This window comes from Manacus candei, unplaced genomic scaffold, assembly GCF_025592945.1.
Source record: "Manacus candei isolate 608988 ecotype Guabito, Panama unplaced genomic scaffold, ASM2559294v1 h1tg000015l, whole genome shotgun sequence".
Taxonomy (NCBI): Eukaryota; Metazoa; Chordata; class Aves; order Passeriformes; family Pipridae; genus Manacus; species Manacus candei.
The window spans coordinates 3891240-3910638 of record NW_026138063.1 but is presented as its reverse complement, the minus strand read 5'-3'; the positions used below and the strand labels follow the sequence as shown (position 1 = coordinate 3910638).

Here is a 19399-nt window from a genome sequence, read left to right as displayed (position 1 = left end):
ATTAAATAACCAAATTAAATAACCAAAGCTTTTTGTACTGGATTCATTGTCTTTCAGTCTGTCACCTCCCTTCAGATCTCCCTTGGAGATTTGGTCACATCTTAGAGGAGAATCTTTTACCCTGTAATTGGTACCTTGCCCTAGGCTTCAGATGTTTTCCCAGGTAGTTTCAAGGATTTCTAGCTGTGCCTAAATTGGGTTTTCCTTTCTCTTACTTCTGGTTTATTTCTCTTCATACAGAGAACACCAAAGGACAGACACCACAGTGCTGTGAGATGCTGAACATTTCATCAATGGGACCGTGTCTGCCTTAGGTAATAAGCACTTATGTCCAGATCTGAAAGGAGACACATCTCCTGATGCCTGTTTTAAAGGAGGGAAGAGGATAGAGGCATCTCTAAGCCATGGCATTTTTAGCAGATCCATGGAGCAGCTGTGGAGAAATGGCCAGAGCTGCTCCCAGCACACTGTGATCTCCCCTACAACCTGCTTTTGGGGAGGGGACTTTTACAGGCACTGAAAGGGACAATTCACCCCATCAAGTCTAAAAAAAACGGATTCCATTTCTTGATCTTGGCTGTATTGGAGAATAAACAGATGAAACTGCTGAGATGTCACACAACCCTGTCAGTGGGGCCACGGCTGATTGGAAAGAATGACACTGACTTGCCAAAGATCCTGGTAATTTGAGTTCACTGTTGGGATGGGGGAGGAATGTATCAGGGGAAAAGATGCTCTAAGAATTTTTCCTTGTTTGTTTATTTTTTGTTTGTTTGTTTTTTAATACTGCTTTCATGTGAGAATGGGCACAAGGCAACCACTGAAAGTGGTGACTTGTTCCTCACCAGTGCCTGGATCCCTCCACCACAGTTCATTTCTCAGATGTCCCCCAAGAGACCTCCTGGACAGAGTGAACTGAAAAGAGAAAATTGGCCAATATTTGTGCTGCCCATTTCTTCTCACTTTCAATGCCTGACATGCCACTCTCTCCTGAGATATTTAACAGTGGTTTAGCTCAATAAACATCCAAGAGTTCCTCATCCACAACTCTATATGCAAACCATATGTTGCAGTTGAAACCCCTGAAGATTATAATTAGAACTGTCCATTCAATTTAAACAAAGTCAAGAATGAAAACTATTTCGAATTCAATAAACAGGCCATTTCAAAGTGTAGACACTGTGGAGGACAAGCTTAACAACTTAATTGACAGGTAAAGCTTCATTTCTAATCCTCATTTTGATATCATCTGTAGCCTCAGGAGTCAAAACACATCACTGCTCAGTCCTCAAAATATGCAGAGAAAATGAAAATGTCAGCTGAATGAAAAAAAGGAGAAGCATCTGTTTGATAGCTGTGTAAGCTTGTGATATGTAAACTGCTTTGGAGTCAAGCAGCTCTAATTAGAGTTTCAAGGCATTCTTCATTAAATATACACACACAGAAACATATATATATATAAGTTTTGAGCAATTATTTAGACCAGCTAATTTGCAAGAAAATCAGGGTATAGAATTAAAGGAAGGAATATGATAATTTCACAGACCTCTGAGAATACCGTGATGTTTTCACACAGCTGTGAAGAAATACATATTTTCCACCTCTTCACAAAGCAGATCTGTACATTTTTCTCCACTCTTAGTCCTTAAAGCAAAAAAGAATGATCCATTTTGGGACCTCAGTGCAGCACACAGCATCTCAGCAAAGAAAAGCCAAAAAGGAAGAGTGGTAGGGTTACCAGCCTCCACAGTGGGGTTACACTAACAGATATTTTGGCAACTGCACACCCTTGAAGACTCCAGCTCCCATCAACATGAAACCCACACAGATGGACACAAACTCTTGCCGGAGAACTGGTGCCAGGATAAGTGAATGACCACATGAAATAACACGGGAGCAAAAGCTGAAGAACAATAATTCAGTTAAATGCGTAACTTAGGCTCTTATGAAATGTTTATATACTGAAAAAAACAGCTTCATTAATTTCACTGTTTCCTGTAGAAAAGAAGTGAATGTACCAGCGGTAAACAGAGAAGTCAGAAGGGAATGTTTTGCCTGTGCTGAAAGAAAACAATAGAATTTTATGCAATTTTTCCTTAGGAAAAAGGCTTTGAGATCCCCAGCAGCAGCAGCAGCAGCTACTGCAATGCTCCTGCAAGATTTTGTGACGTGGGCCAGAAGAGGAGAGGGAAAATTTGTTATGGGGCCATCAATTTTTAAATACAGCTCCTCAGCATAATCCAGTTGGGCCATGCTGGGAGGCAGGAGGGTGGCAAAGGAGGAAAGGATCTCTGTGAGGACGTGTACTTAATAAGGGACAGCGTGATACAGCCCAGACTCCTTGTGTGGACTCAGATCTGATCCGCATTAAGGAGGTTTATATGTTGGGCCATCAGCATCTTTTCTCAGCAGGACATGGCTGCTTGAAAGAGTAGTTATGGAATAAAAAGAGAGGAATGCCTGATCTGATGAGAACACCTGTTTTTTGCCAGCAGCAATATTAATGAACACTTGCTGAGCTCCGTGAGCGTCTTTACTACAACAGAACGCGGAGAAGTGTGTTTTCCACACACAGTAGGTAAAAAATGCACAAGGAAATTATAATCATGCAAACACCTTTGTAATCTGATGTTTCTACCTTGTTGGAAATATGGATGTCATTTGTGACAAGGCTGTGCAGGACTAGGAGAGCAGGGAGGGCACGCACAGCATTCAGCCACCAAGCTCCATCTCTGCCCCTCTAAACTAGAGCCCACAGCACAATCTCCTCCATCTCTGTGAGAGCTGGCTCCTGGCATTGTTCTACAGCCATTTGTTCATGGGGTGCCTCTTCAGATACCACCACAAGCGTTCATCCCCCACTGGAGCCATCCCAGCTCCAGGACAATCTGTAACACAAATTGCCAGTGAGCAAATGCCAGCATTTTACAGAGATTTTCCTGCTCTGCTTCCTTATGACACACATCACATGAGACTCTGCAGAGATTCAGCCACAAGAAGAGAGAAGTGGCATTAACACATCCAAAACATGTCCATGCCAGCTTCCAGAGCTGGATCCTAATCACAGAATGACAGAATGGTTTGGATTGGAAGAGAGCTTGAATATCGACCAGTTTTAATTCCCCTGCCATGGGCAGGGACACCTTCCACTATCCCAGGTTGCTCCAAGACTCATCCAACCTGTCCTTGAACATTTCCAGGGATGGGGCATCCACAGCTTGTCTGGGCAATCTGTGCCAGGGCCTCACCACCCTCACAGTGAAGTATTTCTTCCCCATACCTAATCTAAACCTGCCCTCTGGCAATGGGAAGCCATTACCCTTTGTCTTATCACTCCTTGCCCTTGTCCAAATTCGCTCTCCAGCTCTTGCATCCCCTGAAAAGGGAATAAGATCTCCCTGGAGTCTTCTTTTCTCTGAGCTGAACCACCCCAACTCTCTCAGCCTGTCTTTGTAGGAACAATGACACCTGCCACAGAAGAATTTATTTTACCTGCTTTTTTTCCTCTTCCTGAGATTAAAAAATCACATCAAATTAATCACTTGATTGCTCCATTTTTATTACTTGTTTTTGAACTCCTTGGCTGACACTGAGTCTCTTTTGGGATAGGAGCTGTTAAAAGGTTCTCAGGTGGGTCTTTCACAGACCTGGTATGCAACAACAGCAGGTTTACTTCAAGTTGGTCTTCTAATATATCCCAGCTAAAGCCCTCAGGTACTCCTGTAATTGAAGTTTGAGTAATCCAATATGATGCTGATCAAACTACTGATCTTTTAATAACGCAGTGGAGCTCTCCCAGCAGTTGCTATCTCGCTGACAGCCATGTCTGGATCGCTTCCTTTGGGCCAAGGCTTTGAACAGAGAAGCTGACAGATTTCTGTTTGCTTTAGATTTTATCACAAATTGTTTTAAAGCTTTTTAAAGATATATCAGATGGTTCGTAAAATCCACAGGCATTTCAATTAAAAAGAACCCCCAAAACCAAGTTCTATTAGCTGTCCTGGTGAAGATCAGGATTAAATGCTTCTAAAGAGCAACATAAACACCACTCAGGAGCTGTGCTCCTTCATGTCTTAGTCCCTGTTTGTGGAGCCTGTAGGCAAAGCTATAGAAAAAGCTGTAGTTACCCTACACAATACTCTCCACTGCAAGGCGAATGTGAACATTTTTCCTCTCGTAATTTCCATTTAAAGTACGAATTCAGGGTTTCTAAGCCTCGCCTCTCCACACAAGAATAATTTGGCTGCAATTTACATTTTTGATGTGCTCAAAATGAACACCAAGATGACTCATGTGCTGTTTATAAGATGCTTATATTTGCTGGTAAATACCTTGCTACAAACAAGCTGTAATTTAAGTATTCAAAAGTCTTGCTTCTGCATAAAATTACTACTAACCATAATTTTGGAGACCATGACCAGAGCTTCAATTTCAGGCTTGCAAAACTCTTCCTACATAATGATTCTTAAAAGTACGAGTGGATTTTCTTCTCTGACAACGGCAATCATTGTATCTCTGTAATTGCAGAAAAGATTACCTGGCTTTTAATTCACATTAGTCAGCTCCAACAATACTGTGCTTCTTTCCTTTCCTTTAAAATAAACTAATTATCGTCAATCAGCCCAGTGGAATGTTAACATTCTCCATAACCTGCCTTTCAGAGGTAGTCATAAATGCTAGAAACTAGCTAATATAAACTAATCAGAGCCCTAGAAATATCTCAAAACATATTTGCACTGCAGTCTATCATTTTTGTCGTATTATTTCTAAATATTTTATTTTGTCTGGACAATAATAGTCTTTTCAAATAGTTATATAATGCTTTTCATGTAACTATTCAAAGCTCCTGCATTAATTAAAAGCATTAAATCCTTGAGTAATGTAGCAAATACTACAATATTTCTGAACCTTAATTGTTTTCATTGTCAAAAGCTGATCAATACAACCTTATTCATGGAGTTGTTTGGACAAACAAAACTTTTCAGACCATTTTTTTTTTTTTAGCTCCTGCCCAACTTTCTGCACAAACTCACAACTGCAAGACCTGGAGTCACAGGCAGAGAAACCACGGAAGGGGTGACTGCCACTGTCCCTGTCCCTGCACTTCCCACAGCCGCTCCTTTCCAAAGACAATGGCAAGTTACGCTTCCCACTTTGTGCTTCCTTCCAGCTGGTAGAGCCCATGTGAGGCTTTTCAGCTCCCAGAGGACGACAAGGGAGCTGGGAGCCTTGGGAAGCAGCCCATGTGCTGAGTCTATAATCAGCTGTGACGCACGGGGAGCTTCGAGCACCATATGGACGGGGCCAGCAGATGCTCTAGAGATGGGACTCTGCATTTGTTGTTACCTGTGACATCTAGAAACAAAGTTTTCCCTTTCAGTCCATGTCAGATCAGTGATCAATAATTCATCTGATAAGTGGAAGGCAAGAAGAGGTGCCAGTTTTCTGTGGGGTATGAATAATACTGTGCTTTTTAAAAGGCACGCTGCCTTGGAACACAGCAGAAGATGTGCAGCAGGAAATGTATGACACGGTGACAAGCTGCACTACACCCAACCCCATGTAATCCTGGCATAACCTGAACATTAAACTGCCAGTTCTATGGTTTGTTTATGCAAAAGGCTGTTATTAAAACGGTGCAGTTGAATTAAGCATTCAAAGAGAAAAATCCAGGCACCAAAAAAACAAGCTCCATGGAAAAAAGAGATTTTTTTTTTTTTCCTCCATGAAAAAAAAGATATTTACCAGAATTATCTTGAAATAACCATTGAAATAGAAGTGGTCCCAGCCTGCCCCAAGAGTCAAGGCTGTAAATGTAGGGCTCCTTCAGTTGTTGCTTTGGAGCCTTGGATTAGGATAATGCTCTTGACACCCAACTGGTGTGCATAAAATTTCTACTTAAAAAGTGACTGAAAACTGACTGTGCCTGTTCTCAGCTCCAATCGATAAAAACATGTATCCAGGATAAACGAGCTGAGCCTTCAATGGCAATACTCACTTTGGAGGGAGCTGTCATAACTGTTAGCTTGTCTACCCCGAGGGATAGCAGATGTGAGAAATTGGGTGGTTCAGCTCACAACCGCCTTTGTTCGGTGTGTGAGAGAGGAGTGGGGAGACTTTAGCAACAGTCGAACAGGAATCAGGAAAAAAACTGAACAAGGGCAATTAAAATTCAACAATAAATCAATTATCAGAGCATCAGATGCTCTTCTTGGCCAAGACTGACATAAATGCCCTAAACCAGGTTGGAAGTGTCTGTTCTGGCCTAAGTGATGTGTCCCTCTCCTGAATGAAGAGAAACAGCTCAGACACAAAATACTGGGATTTGATGAGTTTAGTATATGACATACTCTAATAAGATTGAAAGGTTTATGTGTCCCCAGTGTGTCACTGAGTGGATTAGGCTGGGGAGGCCTCACAAAAAGCAAGGGGGCTGACCAGACCAAACCAAGGCATTTGCTGTGCTGACAGCTACTGCCAGCCTGGAATGAGCCCCTGGAATCCAGCTCAGGTTCCTGCCTGCTCGGGCTTGCCATGAACCAGGACTTAGGTAATCCATTTAAAAAGTCCAATAACCTACAGCCAATGTTACCTTTACCATGAATCTGTTGTCATTTTTACTACCCATTTTGAGCACATTCTTTGGTGTAGAACTGCCAGGAACAGACAAATGCAGACAGATGACACTATTTGCCCAGGAGAATGTAACAGCTTCACACAGCTATTGATCCCAACCAGATCCCAGCTGGCTCCAATGCGGCATAGGAGACTGCAAGGGAGGTCAGAGGAACCACCTCCAGCCTTCATTTCTTCTCAAAAGCCAGAAACAAACACTTAAAAAAGACAATTCTGAAAGAATTTTACTCAGGAGTAGAAATAAACTCATATTCCAAATAGTTTGCAAACGTAGCTGTGAATGTCTCCAGTAGTTTCTGCCAGGAGTGTTTTCACAGCCGAGCACAAACACCCCTCAGTTCTCCTGCCTAAATCCAACAGTCTCCAGAAAACCACAGAAGTCTGAGTGCATAATGGTGTTTATAATGCACAATTAATCCTTAGTCTTAGTTAATTTAGTTCCCTTTATAAGAGAAGTAGGGGAACCTTTCTTTTTTTATTGTCAACTGGGATCTGAAATCAAAAGCAGTAATTATGCTTCTTGCTTGTGACTAAAAATACTTATTTGACAGGTAGGAGCAACCATAAATAAACAATATTTAAATGTAAAAACAGATATTGCTTCTTGTTGAATTAATTTCAAATATCAGACACTTAACAGTATTCTGGATGTGCAAACTAATGGAGAAGAAAATGTTTATTCTTAACCCCCTGGCAGTGCTCCACAGAGTTTTCTTATACTTTGAAACTTAAATACTTGGAATTTTCTGACTTAGCCCCGAAAGCTGGAGTCCCAGGATACCTGAGAGCAACCAGCCACAGCATTGGAAAAATGAGAAATCAGGTTTTACCTTCTTTCCCCTCAAAAGTCTTTTTCTTTTGCCTATTCTTTTTCTTTTCCTTTTAGAATTGCTGTAAAATTCCAATACACTGAAACACCTTAGTTATCAAGATTGTTCACGCGGGGTCAGTTAAGGTCATGGGATGGAGTTGTCTGTTGCCCTAACTCTCTGAGTTGGACATTGGGGGGGCAGAGTAATTCAGCTACAAATAAGTGTGATAAAATTCCTGCAACTGGATTTATTTCCTTTTCTCAAGACAAGGTCTTGAAATAAGAAAAGACAAAGAAGTCGGGGTGGCTACACCTAATGTAGAAGTACCTTCACCTGACTGCCCTAAGAGCTGAGTTCGTGCAGTTTGGTATTTGTTGCAGCTGTAATAAGAACTGGTATATTTTTTCTTTTTGTAAAATGTATTTTCCTGGTTCTCCTTCTGTTGAAGTGATCCTGGAAATAACTACCTCTGTGTCACAGCATGCTGACACTATGTGTTGAGTCAAATGCAACTTTCGGAGATAAAACGATGCAAAAGCATCCTGAATCCCTCCAGTGGACTAAACTCCCTTGTTCTAAGAAAAATTAAATAAATGAATTAAAAATGCCTTAGCAATTCCCTAGAGCTGCATGGTATTATGTCCTTCAGGTTTTAGCACAGGACATGGCAGAAGCCTGCACATTGATTTGTTGGGCAGGGAAAACAGTCCAAATGCAGAATTAATGTTTGTTCTCTTTGACAAAACCAGAATTTGACAAGAATAAGTTATATCTCAAACCTTACCGACTTATAATACGCTGAGGTCACTTTAATAAACACTTCCTTGCTTTCAGATAAGTCCCTCAGTATTCCTTTTAGCCCAGCTATTAACTCTTCTGAGGCAAGAGTGTTTGGAGAGTTCCCATCCATCCTGGGATCAGGCTCCAGCAGTGACACTGGTGACTCTCCCATTACTGGGGTAACCAGCAGTGGCCCTGCAAAGTCACACACTGGCCGTGGAAGCAGCTGCTCCCGAAGTCCCTCTGGCAAAGGTCAGGAAACCTGTCAGGGCTCTGAGGTTTGACTGAAACCCCCAGGGATGGGGTTACTGAGATTGCAATATCACTCTAATCAGTAAAATAGAAGTTTCTTTCCATCAACAGTTAATCACAGAACTTCACTTGCCTCTAAGTTCCTTCAGTTGCCTTGACAGATGAGAGCGCAATAGCATAAATAAGAAATGACAATTTGCCAAAGAAGGTTAACATAAGGTCATGACCTTTTTTCTAGTTGACTTCTGCAGCTTATTCATGTGTGAAAACACGCTTTTGTAGCTGTAACCTCAGCATCCCTTACAGATCTGGACTTGTGCCAACAACTGAGCTTTAAAATTACCATTTAAAATGGTATTTATGTTCAGAAAATACCAGTTCTGCCTTCTGCAATGCTTGAGTAGAACTGCTTCGCATTAGAATAAAATATTAAATGTCTATACATTTCACAGCATATCTCACTGCCATGGGTTGTCAGTGGTGCCTCTGCTTAACAAACAAGGAGGCATTGCACACACACACATTTCCACTGCCTTCCTCAGACCATGTTACAGCTTTCTGAGCAAATCCACTCACAGACCCTGATGAGAAATGTCCCTGAAACACCACACACCAGTACAGATCCACAGGGCACAGCATCAGGCCAACAGTCATACGCTAGTAAATGTCAAATCCTAATTTGTCATATTATTTGTGCAGTGATTTAAATCCAAATCCCTTCTCATCACTCATTTCCATCAGACACATGAAGAGCGGGAGGGAAGCAGGAGCTTTCTGTCACAATCTGTAATGCCTGTGCCAGTAACTGCCAGAAAATATTTCTCTGTCAGAGAAGCAAACTGAAGTTCTGAGCATGAAGGCTGGAGAGTGAAAGCTGCAGTACAAGACGGAGATAATTAGTTTTGAAAGGCTAATCAGGTCACAGCTCTGGTTGGCATTTCTCTAGAGATGCACATGCCTTCACCTCACCACAACCTGCCCCTTGGTGCAAGTATCCCTCACTGAAGTGAAGTAAGACTTTACATACCACACATCTCTGAATGATGTATCCTGCCATAAGAGCCCCCAGTTATTTAGGAAAGATCCCTCAGCAGGAGCAGCATGGACCCCAAAGTGTGGGGTGTCCCAGGCTGTGTTGCTCAATCCCCTTCCCCACGTGGCTCCAAGCAGCCACAGAACCACCTGAGGAAGGGAAGGTTTAGTCAAAGCTGAGAGCAATAACTATTTTAAGATTATCTCAGCTATTATATTCTGTTGTCTTGTGCATATTCATGGAGCTTTGTGTCTTGCACACTCCTTTGACACACTAGAAGGTGGGGATGTTGAGCATCCTCAGCTCATTCTAGCTGTGAAATTAGGCTTTAGGGTCTCCAAAAAAAATTGCTCACAACCCCTCCAGCAATGATTGATCAAACCAGCAGTACACTTCTTTATGTTGTTGGATTCCCTTCCTTAGCATTAAACAGCTACAAACAGCTAAAAAATATTTTAAAAAACCCAACAGTTATTTCCTGACAACATCTTTCCCTTTTGTCAGAAGGATACTCTATTTTGTTTCTGAAAAACACGATCAATCTTTCCACTAACAATGACTTGCTGAATAAAATCTGTGCTACTTCCATGCTGCTTTTCTAACAATGCACCTTATTTGTACCTTGGTTTATAAAAACCCCTGTACACCAATCGATCATTTCAGTCACCAGTGAAATAAAACCAACCATGAGACAAATAATGGGAGCAGAACAATAGTGAACACCTATTTAACACTGGAGTTTAGACTGAGGGGTAACACAAAGCACAATGATGCTATAAAGGCAGAAAGAATGTAACAATAAGCCTTATTCCTCCAGAAACTCTGGTTAACCTGAATGAGAAACTGTTTTACTCCCATCTGCAAAATGACTCCTTTGAGCAATGCAGAGGCATCAGTAAAACACCAATTCAGTGGCACGTCCTAAAAGACCTTCCAGCAGCACAGGCAGTTTTGTTTGGAAGCTCACTTTCCCCTCATGCTGTAATCAACCACTAAGTTACTCGTATTGTAACATCTGACGGTCAGAAGTTGGCCAAAGCTGGTCTTTCTGCAGGTCAGTACAGCCATGTGCTCCTTGTATTATCACCTCTGCAAAAGGTCAGGTGTATTTAGTGTCACCACTACGTTCACTTTGTTCTATGACTTGAGCCTTTCCAGTTCATTATGTTTCCATTTTAGTCTAAATATTTAAAAAAGTGGCTTCAAAACAGCTAATATCTTCTGCAATTCTTGGTCAGATAAAATACAGTACAAGAATCAAATACCTTAAGCTCTGTTTGAGTTTTTAAAGCATGTCAAAATGCTAGAATTTAAAGTATATTTTAAGAATAAATGAATTATGCAGAAGGAAGATTAATTTAATTAACTATTTTAAATCACAAAGGACTCTTGCATGCCAAGAAAATTAGGATTACAATGAGTAGGACCTCTGCTTTCAAAAACTTGGAGTTTGGACAACTTTTATGCAGACTTGAAATCAGTTAAGTAGTTATCAAAATACAGATCTGTACACTGGTTCATGGGCATATTACCATTCAGTCCCCAAAAGAGGTAGGAGCAGTCTGAGGTGAAGTAGCAGGAATCTGAGAATCACACATGGTACTCCTGGGCTGAGGTCTCAAAAGGACAAACTGAAAGCATGGAGGATCATAACAAAATGCTTCAATCAAAATAAAATAATCATCTACAGCTTGTTTACACTCTCAAGGTGGATCTCAAGTGATAGGTTACCGTAGAAAATAATTCTATCGTCTTTTAGTGAAAAAAAAGAAGTTCAGCCAAATCAATTATAAAGTTAGGATAAAGTATATGACAAGCAAGAAATACAGTGCTTTGTATCTGTATTTAATCTTAAAAAGGAGTTGGACAATGGTAAGAGGAAATCCTGGAAGAAGTAAATTTGTCAGTCACTGTGCAACAGGAAAAGCCAGAGAAGACAGTTTCTTGTGAAAAGATGATAATACAATTCATGAAAACCTACCCTGAGATAATAAAAAAACCACCAATGGTGCAGTTATGGCAGCAATGAAATGCAGCAGAGGGTGGAATCCAGGCACGCAGCAGAGCTCTTGAGATCATATGGCAGCACACACTCATTACCTGTGTCAGGGGAGAGCTCAGGAGGAAGGGACTGCTCTGGCCTGCAATCCATTACACTTTGGGTACCTTACACCTCACCTGACCTCCTCTGCCTTTTGCAGCATCTGATGCTGCACAAAATGTAGTGACTGTAGGTCAACACATCAGCTGGGCTTGTTTACACCCGCTCTGTTTACCAGTCAGAAGACTGACCATAATCCATTATGTGTTCTAACACAAGCTTATGTGATGTCTTCCTTCTGCACAACGTCGAGCTTTTGCATAAGAACAAATTTTACCCTATAATGCACTAACTAGACTTATATTTCCCTTAGGAAAAAGACAAATGGGTTTACATAGCATGTGGTTTTAAATCCTTTTTTATTCGGTTAATCTCTAGCTGTGGAATTGTGATTGAAATGTGAAATGTATGTGTATTTTCTGATAAGGACCATTTTGCTTTAGAGGCAGATGAAATATTATCAAATGTATACACTTTCTTCAAGTTTTTAAATTGATGATGGAAATCCCATAATCAGAACATGGCACAGCCAATCCAGGTTAAGTGATAACGTTTTTTCAACAAAATAAAACAAACCCCCAACCCTTTGAAGTGTTCTTACAGTTACATCTTCATAATCCAGGCATGAGAAGATCTGCACTCTCGACAACTCCGAGCACACGCTCTTCGGCTGGTGTCACATAAAAGCCAGCATTCCCTTCTCCTTACCAACATCTCGTCTGATTCCTTAATAGCAGTGAGACAGAGCACAAAACATTACCTCCACATGATTTTCCATCTTCCTCCAGTTTCTGGCCAGCTGGACACTTGCAGTGGTAGCTGCCGACGGTGTTGCAGCACTGGTCCTGACAGCCCCCGTTCTCCACGGTGCACTCGTTGACATCTGCCAGAAGAAAGGACACAGCAGTCAGTAAGGTGTGGGCATCAACCATTTTTCCTGGGGATTTGAGGACAGTTGTGTACAATTCCAATGTGACAAAATGAGACAGTTACTGGGATGTACAGATAAGGACCTCGAAGCAACCCCAGGAGCAGCAACTCCCAGATGTGTTGCTGGGTCCCCCAGACCAACCAAGTTGTGCCAGGGGAAGTCTGGATTGGATATTAGGAAACATTTCTTCATGGAAAGGGTTGTCAAGCTCTCAGGTTGCCCAGCGAAGTGATGGAGTCACCATCCCTGGAGGGATTTAAGAGGCAAGTATCACAGAATCATTACAGTTGGAAAACACCTGTAAGATCATCGACCCCAACCATTAGTAGATGTGGCACTTGGGGACACAAGTGGGCTTAGCAGTGATGGGCTTAGCAGTGCTGGGGGAATGGCTGGACTTGATGGTCTTAATGGTCTTTTTAACCTAAACAATTTTATGATTCTAAGAGTTGCAAGGGTGGGATTTTCCTGCTCCTCTTCTGCACAGCCTGAGTGCAGAGTCCACCCGGCTCTGGCTGCAGGTTCTACCCAATTCACCAAATTCCACCTCTGTGCAGCAACATCAGGAAATACCTTTATACAGTCACTTCCAGCAGCCTCACTTGTGTATTATGTTGCTTCCAGCAGTCATAGCAGAGATGAGAAACCTCTGAAATAGGGTAGTATTTTAAATCAATTAAGGTCCTGCTTTCTGTCAGGGACTGGTATCTACACACCTTATTCACCTGATAAGTTACTGTTTGCCTGCATGCAAAATAGAACCTTACCCATTATAAATGAAGAACATTAAACAACAGCATGGAAAAAAGAAATAAGTAAATAGGCAGCCTGTGGCAGAGAAAAATCAATAGCAAAGACATATGCTTTTTAGCACTGTATTTATGTACCCTATATATGGAATTCCAAAGAAATCATCAGACCCAGGATGAGGTCGCAGGTGCCAGATCTCTCATCCACAAGGCCTTTGGCACTAGTTGGGATCACACATTGCATTCAGGTTAGAGAGAATGAAAATCAGGAGGAGGAAGATTAAGCAACAGAAGATAAGCATCAGCATGACTGTAAAAACCACAGGCAGTTACTTCATATTAGCAGCACTCCACGTTCCCAATGGGGAAATGAGGCTTTAAAAAAACCCCATTTAATTAGTTTGCGAAGACAAATAAAAAAAAAAAATTTCACATTCATGCAGGAGAGGTGAAAGCCTTTCAACTGCAAACCTTCGATGTTAAAGACTAAGATTTACCAAGGTTTGTTAGCTCTTTGATGAGCTCGAGCTTCACTTTACTGGCTCATTTCTGATCCCGGCTAAAAGCCACAGGCTAAAAGAAATTTTTGAGGAGGTTTCAGACTGTTAAAAAGCTAAAAGAAAAGTGTGTCATGAAACACAAATATTTGTTAAAGTCCAGCTGAAGAGGCACGAACTCACTAGAACCACCTCTAGACTCGGTGCAACGACTGACACAACGAAAACTTCTTTGTTCTCAGTGATACTAAAAAACACTGACAGGCTACATAAAAAAATAAAGTAAAACTCACTTATAATTCACTTATCTCAGAGCTACACAACAAACCGAGCGCTAACTCGCGTGAAGTCAACAAGGCTCTTCTCAATTTCATGGGGACGCAATTTAGACGGAAACTTTTCCGAGGAAAAACACTCTCTCCCCCCCACTCTGCTCAACTCCAAAATGCAAAACCAAATGGTACCAAAATAAGACGTGCGTCTGTTCGCTTCTCCTCGGCAAGAGACGGAGAGAACATATGACAAGCGACAGATTTTGGACATATTCCTCAAAGCACTGGAAGGAGGAACGATGCTCCCAGCGCCGCGCAGGAGAGCGACAAACAGGCGTGTTCCAAGTGATTTACCCCCCCCTCACCCCCTCCACTCGCAGACATCTTGATGTGCCTCATGGTAATAAACAGTAATGAGCCACATAATAACCCTGCTCCACAGCTTCGACTTCTATTTATACCCACAGTATTGAAAACTAATAAAGTCCCTTGCTCTTTTTATTTTCTTTAAACAAAATAAAGGGAAGAGTCGCTTTATTCTTCCACACCGTGTATAGCACCCACAAACCTACATGATCTCCCAGCATAAAACATTGACTAAATGAGATGGTCTGCGATATACAGCCCAATTTATTAACACCAGTGTCTATATTTTGAACCAAAATATTGGAAGGAAACCTTTCTAGCTGAGGAGCTAATCATTATCCTCTTGATTTCACTAGGCTATAATCCATTTGGAAGTGTATAGTGCTGTTGCATACTAATATATAGAATGTTTTTCCTTTGATTGCAGGTCTATTAGCAATCAGAAATCTTCTTCTTTCTTGTTCAGCATAAAATGCCATGGTCCAGCTATGAAACTATTGGTGCTGTATGACTCAGAACTCATTTTCTACTTCTTCCAACTCTATCTTCTTAATGCTCTGCCAGGATTTCCTTGCCTCTGCCTTAATACTTGTTTTCATCCTCTGATGAAATGTTTTTATCCATTTCTTTGCTGCTTTATTTTTACACCAGAAACCCATTGTTTTTTCTATTATACACACAAAACCTGACTTTTAATTTTCATCTCTTTAAAACAAATACCTTGTTTAAAGCTCATCATGATAAAAGAAACCATAATTTAATTTCTGAGTTAAGACACCAAAATAAGCTTTTTGATACAGCTTTATCCCTATTACAGAGCACTTATATTTGAAGGAATACACTCAATAGGTATAAATTACACTAGTTTATGGTTAAATTCCACGAAAATTTGCTCTCTAAGCATCCACATCCTTCACTGTCCTGTCTCTTGTACAAGACCTTCTCCATTGCCTGCACCCTGCCAAGTTGTTTTCTGCAACTCCATAATAAAAGGTCAGATGTTGCCTCAGTCCAAGAAGCACAGAAATAAATGATCTGAATGTGAAGTAATAAAGAATGTGTTTTACATCTGTAAGAGGACGGTTCATACGCCTCTTACAAGCCACAGTCAGCTGTTCCATATTCCTAAAACAGAGTAGTCAGGGTTTTAAAATCCAATTACAGCTTTGCCACTGGAAAGAAAAAAAACACAACCAAAAACACACAAAAAAATAAACCCAACAAAAACAATTCTGTCAAATGATAAATAATTTCTGTCTGCTTTCCATATTCAATGTCACTCAAGGTTGCAAATATATTTTGCCTTTTGAATAGTGAGAAAAATGACAGAAAATTTCTGACATGTAACAAGTCTGCCACGTTAGGTCTGACAAAAGTTCAATGTTATCAAGCCTATCAATCCATCTGTAATGACACGCTGTAGGCACTTCAAAAAAAGAAATAAACGTGATGTTTGCTACTGCAATGCTTCACGTTTATTTATAGAGCCAATATTGCAACACAAAAATGTTATCCGTGGGACACACTGGATGTGAGCCTTCAATCCCAAGTCATAGGGAAAAATAATTGAAAACACCTTTCATCTAGATTAACCTGATATTAATTTTATTAATGATCTGTCCACAAACTGTGGGGAAAAAGTCCACAATATATTTTAAATCCACTAGTATGTTAAAATATGGATTGTTGACGTGTCTATGTCCCACAATACCTGCACAAGTGCTATTATAGAGTGTCACTACATAAAAAGATGTCTTTTCTCCAAAAATCTCATAAAATACTTGATATATAAGGTTATATGCCTTTTTTTTTTCATTAAATGGACCATCTTTGCCCAATTAACCATGCTTAGGAGCTACATGCTAAATGGAGAAGGACTCATCCCAACTCCTATTCTTGTTTAATGCTCCTCACTCCCTGTCTGAAAATATCACACATCGTCAGCTCTGGGGAAAACAACCCTTCACCAAGTTTTTTATGAAAATCTAGATGATTTCAGATTTCCCACAAATAAATAAAAACTTTACATAAAAGGAGACACTGGACAAAGTGTTTTTCATTGGTAATTCCAATTTGAAATCTAGCAGCAGTGACCTGCACTACCACTAGCTCTCAGATGCAGAAAGAAGAGGGAGAAAAAAAAAAATCAGTCTGAAAAGCAGAAATATATATTGGCATTGGAGCAGAAGTGTCCTCTACACTGAGCTAAACGTGAGGGCTGCAGCTCTGCAGGGTCTCCACGTGCAGCTGAATTCAGCATCTTTAAAAACCAGTGGGGGATTAAGCCTGCCAAAGAGTGAAACACCACCAAATTTGGGTTGTATGTTTAGACCCGTGGAACACACCAGTTAACCCACTGCCTAGAAGTTAAAGTGTTTTTATTTTACCCATACAACAACTTTATGCAATATGCATTAACATAAAGACTAATTTTTAAGACAACCAAAGGAATCTCGTAGCTGCAGCCCGGTATTTCAAACCCATTTTCCAAAGTTTCTATATTTATCAGCTGCGTATGAGCAACAACTTTATTTATTTAACACAACCACAGGCAAACTTGCCATTTTGGTGCCCAGCTTTGGGGCTCTCCCACGCTCTGACCCATGAGCTGCCAGCTCCAGAGCTCCCTGAACTTGTAATAAATCACTGAAGTGGAATAAAATCTGTAAAATCATTCACATTGTTATTGCAATCCCGCATGAACAAAGCCCACCAGCATGGAGAGGGAAGGTGATTTTGATTAGTTTAAAAGCATTAGGCTAAAACACCGAGCTTCAATTAGGGGTCAAAGTAACCAGAACTCATTATTTAGTTGGAAGAGAGCATTTCACTAATAACAGTAATAGCACTTGGGACTTTCTTCTGAAGGCTGTGATGAAGCTGGTCTGACTTCAGAAATCTAAATGTTAAATATCTTTAAGAAAGCAGTTTGATTACTCTCTCTGTAAGAGGCACTGGTAGCTTATATTGACTTTTATAGCAGTTTAGAGATGTAAATTCCTAACTCAGAAAACATAACTCAAATGCTGTCAGATAAAAGAACCCTCATAATGGTTAGGATCAAAACCTAAATATAGTTTGTCATGTGCAACTTAATATATCTGAGTGCCTGGTACACAAAGATGTATATCTGCAACTATTTTACAATGTGCTTTTATAAGGAGGTGTTATAGGCAAGTGCCTGCAAATCACAGTGCACATTTGACAATTTTTTATTCACAGATCTAAATAATTTGATTTGATTCTTTTAAAGTGCTAAAGATCCAGGGAATAGGTACCATCTTAACTTAGGTTTTACACAGTGTGGTTTTCTAAATTACAGCTTAGATGGTCTGCAACCAGAACCACATGTCTAAAAAAATCCAGAAACCTGAAACAGTTGATTTGAACTTTAAAGGCTACTCAATGCTATGAGAAAACGTGGTTCACACAAGCACATACACACATAGATCACAGCAACGTTATACATAAATATAATGTAATGAGCAAACAGACTGGACAGGCTGTCGGGCACAACACTCACACCCCAAAAACTGCATTTGTCTTTCCCTTGGTTTGCTGCAAAAGCTTTGCAGCAGTTGTCTTTGAGCAGTAATTGTCTCTAAAACATAAATTACATACATCACTTCCAGCACTAACCATAAATTACCCGCCTGAATAGCAAACAAAGCTGCTCATTCTGATAGTCAGCGCAGCCCTGCATGGCTATTGATTAAGCACTCTCAATGCTTTATTAGGTTTTCTTCCTCCACAAAGTCAATAACAGGATGAATATTTCTTCTTGGGCTGTTATGAAGTATCGTAAATCTGAGCCGTTATTAACAAGCGCCTGATTAGTGCAGCAAACTTATCTGAGAGTTTGGCACAGGCTCCCGGAGCATCACCTCCCAGAAAACACCCATCACTGCCACTGTCTCCATGAGCAGCTGTGGCACCTGTGCTCTCACAACTTATCACCTCCTCTTTTTCATTTTTTTCTTATTTTTTAATTAAAGAAATTACTGCCGCGCTCATTCCTCTTTATCCCCATGTCACATTCCTACATGTGGAGAAAATCAGTCACGTAATGGTTATGTGCATGGCCCGTGTTCCCCAGGGATGTGGGTCTCTGCCATGTTTTGGTTTCTTTTTTTATTGGGGCACTAAAAACTTCCATTTAATGCAACTTAGATGCAAAACCAAATGCAAACAAAGCTCCTTGTTAGACACACTTAGCTGGAATTCATTTTCCTTATTAAAATCATCATCTGAAGAGAAAAAAAAAACACAAACACATTAATCAATCATTTGCACTTGCTCACATTAAGAACAACTCCTTTGAAATCAGAATAAAATTCTGTGGGGGGGAAAAAAAGCAGGCTCAAAGTTTAAATAAGTGCAACAACAAACTCTTTAAAGCCCAAGGTGCTGGCACACACTGCTGTGTTAGACTGGACCTGTAGCTCATCTTGGGCCATGGCAGAGAACACTCAGTGCTGAGGGTACAGAGATGGCCCCTTCCACCACAAGCCCTCACCCTCCTGCTCTCTGCTAACTACAGACCAGATGCACTTCTGAAACCTGGCATTTAAAAGGCCTTTTAAAGTCTCTATCCCTGCTTATGGCAGCTCTCCATAACCAGACACATGGCTACTCTCCCGCTTTTTTATTCTTCTTTTCATTCCTAATGTCCTGCACATCCATGACATTTCAAAACGATTACTTCCAAACCCAAACTTTGATGTGAAAAAACACGAGCTTTGATTTCTTTTAATCCCTCTTTAAGATTCTGTATCAAGCAGGAACAACTATTTCCTAAAAGTGAAATGCAAGACCTAAATCATGCCCAAAGTTTTCTTCTCTTCACCAGCTAGAATAACTAAAGCAAGAGGTGGAGAGAAAAAGGTCTATCACAATACAATGAAAACCTGTAATAGTGCTCATTTTTAAACTATGTTTTCCCAGACAAGGTATGAATAATGCAACTGAAC

At 40.6% G+C, this 19399-nt stretch overlaps 1 protein-coding gene across 1 annotated transcript in view; it reads right to left on the bottom strand.

The window, feature by feature from the left end:
• The window catches only part of LOC127468591 (multiple epidermal growth factor-like domains protein 6), a 194387-nt gene that overhangs the window by 77387 nt on the left and 97601 nt on the right, over positions 1–19399 (bottom strand). The window contains exon 5 of the mRNA XM_051781912.1: positions 12375–12497. Within this exon, the coding sequence (XP_051637872.1) occupies positions 12375–12497 (123 nt within the window). The remainder of the gene's footprint in view (positions 1–12374; positions 12498–19399) is intronic.